Here is a 10,979-nt window from a genome sequence, read left to right on the forward strand (position 1 = left end):
AATGTCTAACCTATCCTGTTGAAACATCTCCAGCAGAGATGGTATTTATGATATTTGTTTAGAGCAGTCTCTATACTTGTTATTCTATTTAGTTAGATTCTGTCAAGTATGGGCTGTATTGCTACAAGTGGATGAATCCATTATCCTGATGATGCATGGATGCTATGGCTCTGTTTTCTTGAAGCCAAGCTAAGAAGTGAGGCTGAGAACATACTCCTTGGGCAGGTATCCCCGCCCATGGTGGGGAGGTTGGAACTAGATGATCTCTAAGGCCCCTTCCAATCCAAACCATTCTATGATTGTATCATTCTATGATCTATAGAAACACACTCCAGCACATACACTCAGAATATTCAAACACACAGCTGGCCATGCAGATCACACGGACACGAAGTACTTGAAAATTTTACTTTGGGAATGCTTTGAAAATCTAGCTAATGTCACTTTGAAGCCATCAGAATTAGCAAGACATTTAAAATCTAATCATCCAGAGCATAAAGACAAATGTCTACCATTTTTTCAGCAACATTTCAAGCCATGTGACATTCAATTCAGTACTTTACAAAATTTCACCAAACTTAATGACAAATTTGTAGAAGCCTCCTTTGAGGTTTCTTGCTTCACAGTGATGCCTTAGGTTTTAACTTCCATATTTTTCAAATCCTGTACTGCCTAATGGGTAAATCTGAGGTTTCTTGTGGCCTGTTAATTTCTGCTCTCTCATGCTAGGTAGACATAACAAAGTCTCTCCAGGCCTGCTCCCCAAGGACACTCAGGCCACCCTAGGCCCAAAAAGTATAAATCAAAAGCCTCTAAAGGGGGGGGCAAGCTTGGGAAATCTACATCATTAACTGAAGCTTTACTTGGAGAATTAACCCCAATATGCAAATGAACCAAAGTTATGAAAGTGTGAAGAACTCGTGACCTGGGGTCCATCTTGGGGTCCTGTTACAGTAATCCCCGCTTGTAACAGGGTCCATCTTGGCAGTAGCCTCTGACCTCCCAGGGTGTACCTTTGAAGGCCCTTCGAATAAATACCTACCTTTATTCCCTTATTCTTGTCTAGTCTCTGGTTTTAGGTAGCCACTTCAGTCATCAACAGCAAAAGACAAAATGCCACATGGTACCAGGAAAACACTTATTCTTCCTGCCATAAAAGGTAAAAATGGCTGTGATAATACACAGAAAGCAACAGAGCAGCAAACTGAAATGCATTCCTTTGTCAGCAAACACCGTTAGCAAACACATAGAAAATACTGCTGAAGGTTTGAAGAAACAAGCATCAGTACAAATTCCACAGTGGAAGAGGATTCCTGAGTGGATGGATGAAAGTACAAATGTTTCTAAAATGCCTCAGATTATGGTATTTGACAAATTCCCGTAGTGAAATAAATTAAGAGCTACCTTCTGTATGCTACTGAAGGAAAGATCTGTCACAGAAGCTGTATCCTCAACAGTAAATCATTTCTTTAAAAAAACTGTTTTCTGGAAGAGCTGTGCAAGTGTAAAGACCAGTGGAACAGCTCCTTTGACTGACATAAGAGAGGGATTGGGAGGTAAGGTTACATAGCCACTATTACACCTGGAATTCATTCACTGCAATGCTCATAAAAGAGTTATTACAGCAATGAAATTGGAGCCAGACCTGCAAAAGGTGCTGCAGGATGTCATTGACTTGGTTCATTTCATAAAAACAAGACCTTGAAATGGTAGAACCCTTGCAATACTTTGCAATGACAAGGGAAAGACCAAGAAAATCCTTTATAACTGTGGTGGGTTGACCTTGATTTGCTGTCACATGCTCACCAAGCCTATTAGCAGATATTTGAATACAACTGATAAAGACCTGTCCCAGTATTAGAAGAGGCCACAGTAACTACTCTCATAAACTAAGAAGCCATGACAGTGCAAGACATGGCTAGATTAAGGCATCAGACATAAAAAAACAAATCTAGGCATGTAAAGCAGGACATCAGACACTGGACTGCAAACCTGCAGTTGTAAACAACGCATTTCAGCTGCTGCACAACCCTTCCAATGCAAATCCCTTCACCAAACTGAAAACACTGTAACTGAATCTTTATCCAATTTGCATGCTTAGTCAAATCATCTGAGCTATCAACTCCAAAAACAACATGTAAAATAGCAGAAATATTAAATGACATTAGGATACTCCTGCCTCTGAGATAAATAGGTGAGCATTGCCCATAACAGCTCCTCGGAGCTGGCAGTGCCTGGCAGATCTGAGGCTTTCAGGGGCCCAGGAGAAGCTGAGCAATAATTGCAAGCTCTTGAGTTGCAATGGTCACATCTTTTGCTCTCCTTTGTCTATCAATTGCCATAATTGAATCCATGGCAGGAATTCTAGGAGATGGAATTATCTTGGCTGTCAGTGCATCTAGCTGCATTGGAAGCAGAACATGGTCTTCATATGATATGATCATGATCTCTCTGAGTTCATCTAGAATCATTTTGCAATGCTGGAATACACTGGATTTCTTAATGACCATATTTTTTGAAACTTCCTATTATAAAGAAAATGTTTTCATAGTTTCCAAAGTAATTTTTACATTTCTGAACTACATCAGCTTCTGGTTTGGTGCCTGGCTTAGTGTCTTCTATTGCATCAAGGTTGCCAGTTTTACACAGCCTTTCTTCATCTGGATGAAGCAAAGAATTGCCAGGCTGGTACCCTGGATGCTGCTCACATCATGGCTCTACTCCTTTGCAGCTGCAATTCCCTTTGCCTTAGATGTCTACAATGGGCACAACAACTTCACTGCTCCTTTACCCATGACAAACTCTTCAGCAATGAGAACCACAAGGAAAGACAACTTGACTTTATTGATTTATCTCTGTAATGCAGCTATAAGTTTGCCTTTAATACTGTCTGTTGTTTCAAGTGTCCTGCTGATTCAGTCTCTGTGGGTACACACCAGACAGATGCAAAATAATGCAAGTGGCTTCAGGGATCCCAGCTTAGAGGCCCATACCAGTGCCATCAAGTCAGTCTGTTCCTTCCTCATCCTTTACATTACATATTTTATGTGTGTGCTCCTCCTCTTATTCAGTAGTTTTTCACCTTTAAGCAGTGGAGAATCTATCTGTATAGTTTTAATGGCTGCCTGTCCTACTGGACACACATTGGTCTTAATCTGGAGCAATCCAAAATTTCGAGAGCTGACAGCTAGGATTTGGCATCACACTAAATGTCCACTCAGAACCACATCCATGTAAAAGACATGGGCTTAGCCTGGGCTTTCTAATTTACATGGAAAATATTTCAATTGAAGTCATCCGATGCATAAATAGATGCTGGAATGAGTAGATCAGAGCCCTGATCTGGAATCATGTAGAAGGTGGAAATTTGCTTTACTTGGATGTGAGTCTTGTTATGAAGAAATGTGTAAGTTGTCTCCTATTTGCTATACTTCCCTTGGAAATCATCACGGTTTCTCTAAGACAACAGAAAAACAGGGCCAAGACTCAGGCTAGGATGTAATCACTTGAAATTATATAAGTTACAATGTATGATACAAACAGAAGAGACTTGTTTGAGCCCAGGCATGGTCTCATTTTATTTGTGAATATTATGCTTGAATGCTGTTTCTGCTTACTACAAGCTCCTATTGAGGATGCTGAGGTATTCCCTATAATTTTGGAATGTTTTGCTGATAATTTTCAACTCTGGTTGAATTCTAGAAAAATATGTGTTGATTCTAAAGGTGTCTATTACATCCCAGTATGGTACAGGAAAGAATGACATGGCCTTTCAAGCTTCGTGTTCCTGCTGAAGTAGTGATCAGTGCCAGTGCATTATTGTTACATCAGGACTGGAGCTTTGGGACCCTTTCCAGCTGCAGTGGGACTTTATTTACTTCTAACCTGACTGTCACGGAAACATACATGACTTCACCCTCATGTTCCCAAAGGCCCTTCTGATGTCATGTAGCTGGTTTGGATGTTGTCAATCTGTTTGAAGCAATGTACCTGTATTTGACCTGAGTTTGTGCCTGCCTTAAGACTTTAAAAAATACCAAGTCAAAGGATAACTTGTGTTGGAGTCTTCCTTCCCCTCATGACAGAAACTGTTTCACAGGTGACAGAAATGGCTTGCAAGAATGTTTTTTATGCCATTTAACAGACCTGCTGAAAATTCAGAACATGGCAATGACACCCCAGCATGCCATTGTCAGCACCATTGAAACCTGCTGGTTCCCAGCTCAGCACAGTGAACATTAACTAAGCAGAAGGACATCATGCAAATCATGTTCTCTTGTACCTCTTTCCAGTGAACATCCAGGAAAAAAAACCCACAGAATTTTCTAGGAAACTGCTCACATGTAACATGAAACAATGAGGCCAACATTTGAAACAAATCTCTTTCCCATTAAAGATACTCTTCTAGATTTCTATAATTTAATGATAAAAATAATCATCAGTGAGTAATTCAAAGAAAGACAGCAGTCCCCATTTATTTTCTAAAGCACAGGCTTTTCCAAGCAACGAAACAGTAATTTGATTAGAGTCATTAGCTCAAGTCAATAAATGCAAATAACTATAGGAGAAGTCATTACAGGATCCTTCTCTGATTTGCATTCCCAGAAGCACAGCTGGAATTTTCATAACTGAAACTCTGAACTACATGCAATGCGGTTTTCAATGCCCATCACAACCGGATTTTAAGGAAGAGCAAAACCTGAGTGCCAGGCTGCACTGCTTTTCTGTGTATGTTGGGACAGAGGATGACCAAAAAAGCTACAAATTAACTATCTGGTGAAATTAAGGCCTTGCCTTTGGGGTTTGCCTGCCCTGTCTCGGAGCCAACATCCACAGTCCACCTGACTGACCTTAAAGCAAACTGCTGGGACAAGCCTCAGTGGGGCTCAGACCCCTCTCCTTTCAGGAGCTGCTTCTAAACTGGGTGCTCAATGCTTGAACTCTCCCTGAGCTCTGCTGCAGCTTTGCCTGGGCCTTTCCATCTGCTTAGCTGACCTGGATACTGATCCTGGCCTGCAGACTGGAATTACTGGCTTGATCTTGCACATGTCTTATCATTATGAACACATCTGGCAATCATAGGACATCTGGAAATCCCTGGTTACCATCACAGAGCTTCTCTGCTATCCTTGCCCATATGTGGGGGGACTGCACACCTGACAGTGCCCTCAGCATCTTTGCCTTGCCTTGTAGGGACTCCTTCAACATGGGGAAAATAACTGCATTTATTGCCAATCAATAACAGAGTAGGGGAGTGAGAAAGAAACAACAAAAGCAGGAATCTCTTCCCCCCATCTCCGCCTCTTCACTCTTCCATCTCCTCCCTGTTCCCCTGAGCAGGGCAGGGCAGGAGAACAGGGAATGGGGGCTGCAGAGTGCATTCTCTCCACAGGGTGCAATTTTCCAGGAACAAACTGCTTCAGCATGGGATCCCCACAGGCTGCAGCTTCTGCCAGGAGCCTCCTCCATGGTGGGACCTCCACAGGATGCAGCTTCCTTCAGGGTGCAACCACCTGCTGGTATGGGGGCTCCACTCAGGCTGCAGTGTGGATATCTGCTGCAGTGGGGTCTGACAGGGGCTGCAGGCTCACAGTCTACATCAGCATGGTCTTCTCCAGGGAAAGCATGGGAATGTTTGCTCTGGGGCCTGGAGCATCTTGTGCCCCTCCTTCTTCACTGACCTGGCTGTCTGCAAGGCTGCTTCTCTCAGCTATTCTCTCTCACTCCTCTCTCTCACACCTGCTCTGCACTGGTCTTTACCCTTCCTTAAATGAGTTGTCACACAGATGCCACCAGCATCACTGATGGCCAGAGCCTTGGCCAGCACAGGGTCTCTTTTGGGGGTAACTGGTGTTATAAACATATATTATAATATTGGCTTCTCACAAAGTATAAAGGTAGATATTATATAATGTTAGAAATGCTTTTTGCTGTGTGGATGTAATTTTCTCTCTTTTTAGCAAGAATGTTAACAAGTGTGAGCAAGTAAGATAACCTCCAAGCGAACAGAGGATGAGGCACAAGGAGCTGCTAATCAACACTTTGTCCAGGGAACAAAAGGGCCTAAAGGCTGCTCCGTCCGGAGAACGGGCGGCCAGGAGAGTCCGAGAGCCGCTATCACCGCTCTGCACGGAGAGACGAAGAGGTCCAAAGCTGCAATCAGCCCTGACTGTCTGGAGAATTAAGAGACCCCCCTACCATTGACTCTTACCTAGCGAGCCCAACCCCAAGAATCAAAAGAAATAAAACCACAAGGCAGAAGAATACGCATGCTCTAAAAAGGCGAAACCAAGGAGTGGCCATGCAGAACAGCTCCGGGAAAAGTTTGAATATGCATAGAGAACAGACAGTAAAAATGGTATAAAAAAGGACTCACCTCAAGCATCAGGTGTGCTCTTGGCAGAGCGCCAAGGCACCCGGCCATTACCTCTTTGCTTTATTTTATGTGTCTCTTATTGTCTTTATATTAAACCCTTTAAATTCTCACAGGAGAGTGAACCTCGCTTTTCACACTGGCAGGACTGGCTCTGTGTGACACAGCAGCAACACCTGGTCCCTTCTCACACAAACCACCCCTGCAGCCTCCTCTCTACCAGAACCTCGCCCACAAAGCCCACACATATCACGCAGACATTTGCTGGTTATCTCACAGCAAGATGCTTGAGGTCAACTCTGAATGGGGCTTTGGGCAACCTGGACTACTGGAAGGTGACCCTGCCAATGGCAGGGGGCTGGAACTAGATGGTCTTTAAGGTCTCTTTCAACCCAAACCATTCTGTGATTCTATGATTCAATCAATGAGCTTAAAAGAGCTGCTGAACTGAAAGAGCAGCTACACAGCTTTCTTTTACTAAAAGGCAAGTGCTCTGTGTTTGCTGATGCTTTTCTGTTAGCAGTGTCTGTCAATAGCATGCAAGAAAGCAGTTCCTGTCAGAAAAGTAAACACACTTACTTTATCCCTTCAAGGTGAATGTGAAATTCTAGCAGTGGCTGACAATCTTAACTGCTTTCCAAAAGATTTTCACGCCAAAAATTATACAAGTGTGTGTCATAGGTTAGCAAGCATAGTCCTGGAAGGGATGTCCTTGCTAAGGGGTGCTTACAGCTTCCTCTGGGACCTGACAGAACCTATCAGCTGGCCAGTTTGAATATGGACAATTGTTTAAGCCACTTAAAGTTGTGACCGCCTCTGTGATACACATTTAAGAATAGACAAACTCCCCCCCAAGCTCTCTCTCATTTCTGGTGCTGGCACAGGTGGCTGCGGGCCCCGTGTGGGGGCCAGTGGGCTCGGCCAGGCCCTGCTTGGGCCAGGCCAGGCTGGGCCACGGCCATCCTGGAGCCATGGGCCTGTTCCAGCCATGGAACCCTGCCTCCCCTCCCCGCCCCACTGCCTTGCCGTGGGCAGTCGGAGCAGCTTGGCTCTCCCCCCTCTCCACTTGGATAAGAAAAATTCAACATTCCAGCTGCAAAGCTGCAAGGCCGAGGTGAGATTAACCCTTTTACTGCTGTGAAGAGCTGAAAACCTGAGGGAAGAGAGAGAGGAGATGCTTAAAGCTGAAAGTCTGTTGTGAAGCTATGATATGTCAGAGTATCCCGTTGTAATTTCATGAAGATATGGGGGGTGGAGCGTTCAACCCGTAAGCAAAAGCACCTGCGCTGAGATAGGCAGATGCTGACGCAGCTGTAATTTCATGAGAAGTTTGGACAGGGAGAGATGGACCAGATGAGGACTTTTGCTCCAAACAGGAAAGGAGAAAACCTCAGTTCCTAGAGATGCTCCCAGAGATAGTCCTAACGATGAAGATGAGGAAGACCCTTTGCTCCCAGGGAAGGAGAAGGGCCTCTGGTTTTTGTTCCTGAATGGCTCAACCTTAAAATTGTACCCCAAAAAACTTCAAGAGTGGACCCTCGAAAGCAGTTGTGGGAAAAACTGCAAGTCGGGGAAGGGACTCACAGGCGAGCAGAGAGACTCCTCTTCCTAAATGGACTGAACAATATTTGGAAGTGGGCGGCTGTCTCGTTGTGATAATGTTTTCACAGCACGAGCAAGATGAGACTTCTCTTTCTAAATGGACTGAACAAGGTTATTATGGAAGTGGTAAACAGACTGAACATCTTAAGGGTTGTCTTTTTACATTGTCAGTGGGAGAAGGGAGGAAGGTGGGGGGAGGAGGAGAGTTCTGAAGGTGGCATAATTTTTTTTCCCTTCTTTTAGGTCTGTTAATAAACTTTATATTCTTTCAAGTTTGGTGCCTGCTTTGCATTTCTCCTAATTCTTCTCTCACAGAAGATAAACAGGAATGAGTACTTTAGACCAAACCACTACAGTGTGACACATCCAAAAACTCTCATGCAGGTAGACTTCCAACATTTGGAAACAGACTGTCCAAACCCATTTTAAAACTTTCAAAAGAAGAGCTTCTGTGCATTTTGGACCCATTTGTTAAACATATAAAATATAGAACAATATTTGATTGGTTGGAATATTTTGACATCAGGGAAGTTGGCAATTTACAGCTGAATTTCAGCAAAGAACTTTGCGGATGTGGTAGTGGGGAAGCCATTCAGAGCGAGTATCAAAAGAAACTGAACACAGAGCCAGGCCTTTGAATCACTGTGTCACAAAGTGATAAATCTAGAGTTTAAGAAAGTAATGAAGTGTGTTGAATCATGTTGCTCTCACCAAAAACAATTACTAATAATATTTTTAATGAGAACAGAAAAAGAGTTTGTACCAATACAAAAGTAAAATGATTTTTACAATATTGTTTATTTGATCTTGAATTATTTCAATCCTTATTTTGATGTGTTTTATAATAAGCATCAGTAAATAATACGTACATAACACATACAGAGGTACATGTATAATACATCAACAAATATACATATATCTGAGGTGGATGCTCACAAAGTTTTACTCCGACAGGTGCATGATCAAAAAGGTTTGATCACTGCCCTAGGCAATCACTGATCACATTAAGCATTGGGAAATGCAATCCGCTCAAAGGAACAGCCTTGAAAACACCTCAGAATTTCTCCTTTGATCACTGCCCACAGCTTCTTACTGTCCTGCTGACAGCTACTTGTGTCCCTGCGTTTATAAGAGCCTGTTGATGTGCTCTGGGCTGCAGATAAAATGTGAGTCCCAAAGCTTTTCACTAAGCCCAAGCCTCTCCACTCACCTGTTTCTTGTTGTCTGTGGAAAGTGTTTGAATTCACTTCTTTTAGCACATACAAAGAATTCTATAAGCATGGATGTTCCATATGGGAGCAAAATTGACTCAATTAACACTTGTGCCGTTGCTCCTGTATGTAATGCTGTATATTGCCAGAACTTAAATTCCCTAGGCAAAATCCACATCTTTTCAGGAGGCTGGTGAAAAATTGGCAAGTGAAACACTCTGGCAAAAGAACTTTCCTTTTCTCTGTCCTTATCTTTCTGCAAATTTATTGTTCTTTTCTGGATCATTCAGAGGGAGCATGCAAAGATAATGATAATGCTTAAAAATCTGCACACACAAAAGAAAAACATGATAATCCTCTTTGGAACAGCTATTTGAATATATCTGATATAGAAAAGGAGATGACCCAGGATAAGAAGAGGCAGTGGCAATTATTTCATACCCACTTGGAAACCATCAACAGTGCGAGACATGGCTAGATTAAGGCATCAGACATAAAAAAACCAATCTAGGCATGTAAAGCAGGACATCAGACACTGGACTGCAAACGTGAGGATGGAAAAACTCCACTTAAGCTGCTGCACAACCCTTCCAATGCAAATCCCTTCACCAAACTGAAAACACTGTAACTGAATCTTTATCCAATTTGCATGCTTAGTCAAATCATCTGGGCTTTCAACTCCAAAAACAACATGTAAAATAGCAGAAATATTAAATGACATTAGGATACTCCTGCCTCTGAGATAAATAGGTGAGCATTGCCCATAACAGCTCCTCGGAGCTGGCAGTGCCTGGCAGATCTGAGGCTTTCAGGGGCCCAGGAGAAGCTGAGCAATAATTGCAAGCTCTTGAGTTGCAATGGTCACATCTTTTGCTCTCCTTTGTCTATCAATTGCCATAATTGAATCCATGGCAGGAATTCTAGGAGATGGAATTATCTTGGCTGTCAGTGCATCTAGCTGCATTGGGAGCAAAACATGGTCTCCATATGATATGATCATGATCTCTCTGAGTTCATCTAGAATCCTTTTGCACTCCTGGACTATACTGGATTTTTTCATGAGTACATTTTCTGAACACTTGTATCGTGAAGAAAATGTAATTGTAGTTTCCGATACAGCTTTTATATTTCTGAACTGCTCTGGTCTCTGGTTTGGTGCCTGGCTCAGTGTCTTCTATTGCATCAAGGTTGCCAGTTTTACACAGCCTTTCTTCATCTGGATGAAGCAAAGAATTGCCAGGCTGGTACCCTGGATGCTGCTCACATCATGGCTCTACTCCTTTGCAGCTGCAATTCCCTTTGCCTTAGATGTCTACAATGGGCACAACAACTTCACTGCTCCTTTACCCATGACAAACTCTTCAGCAATGAGAACCACAAGGAAAGACAACTTGACTTTATTGATTTATCTCTGTAATGCAGCTATAAGTTTGCCTTTAATACTGTCTGTTGTTTCAAGTGTCCTGCTGATTCAGTCTCTGTGGGTACACACCAGACAGATGCAAAATAATGCAAGTGGCTTCAGGGATCCCAGCTTAGAGGCCCATACCAGTGCCATCAAGTCAGTCTGTTCCTTCCTCATCCTTTACATTACATATTTTACTTGTTTGCTTCTTCTCTTAAGCAGTACTTTTTCATTTTTAAGTGATGAGGAAACCATATGTATGGTTATAATGGCTGCCTGTCCCACTGGACACACATTGGTCTTAATTTGGAGCAATCCAAAATTTCGAGAGCTGACAGCTAGGATTTGGCACTACACTAAATGTCCACTCAGAACCACATCCATGTAA

The 10,979-nt window shown here is 42.8% G+C and overlaps 2 protein-coding genes across 2 annotated transcripts; both read left to right on the forward strand.

The window, feature by feature from the left end:
• Nucleotides 1-2,301: 2,301 nt before the first annotated feature.
• Nucleotides 2,302-3,237, forward strand: LOC138119428 (taste receptor type 2 member 40-like). Its single transcript, XM_069031301.1, has one exon. It carries the CDS (start codon nucleotides 2,302-2,304, stop codon nucleotides 3,235-3,237), a length of 936 nt encoding a protein of 311 aa, XP_068887402.1.
• Nucleotides 3,238-10,043: 6,806 nt separating this feature from the next.
• LOC138119431 (taste receptor type 2 member 40-like) lies at nucleotides 10,044-10,979 on the forward strand. Its single transcript, XM_069031316.1, has one exon. It carries the CDS (start codon nucleotides 10,044-10,046, stop codon nucleotides 10,977-10,979), a length of 936 nt encoding a protein of 311 aa, XP_068887417.1.

The sequence above is a fragment of the Aphelocoma coerulescens genome, chromosome 1 (genome assembly GCF_041296385.1).
Source record: "Aphelocoma coerulescens isolate FSJ_1873_10779 chromosome 1, UR_Acoe_1.0, whole genome shotgun sequence".
Classification (NCBI taxonomy): domain Eukaryota; kingdom Metazoa; phylum Chordata; class Aves; order Passeriformes; family Corvidae; genus Aphelocoma; species Aphelocoma coerulescens.

Coding starts and splice junctions, on each gene's coding strand:
- LOC138119428 (XM_069031301.1), top strand. CDS start 2,302: ATGGTCACATCTTTTGCTCTCCTTTGTCTATCAATTGCCATAATTGAA.
- LOC138119431 (XM_069031316.1), top strand. CDS start 10,044: ATGGTCACATCTTTTGCTCTCCTTTGTCTATCAATTGCCATAATTGAA.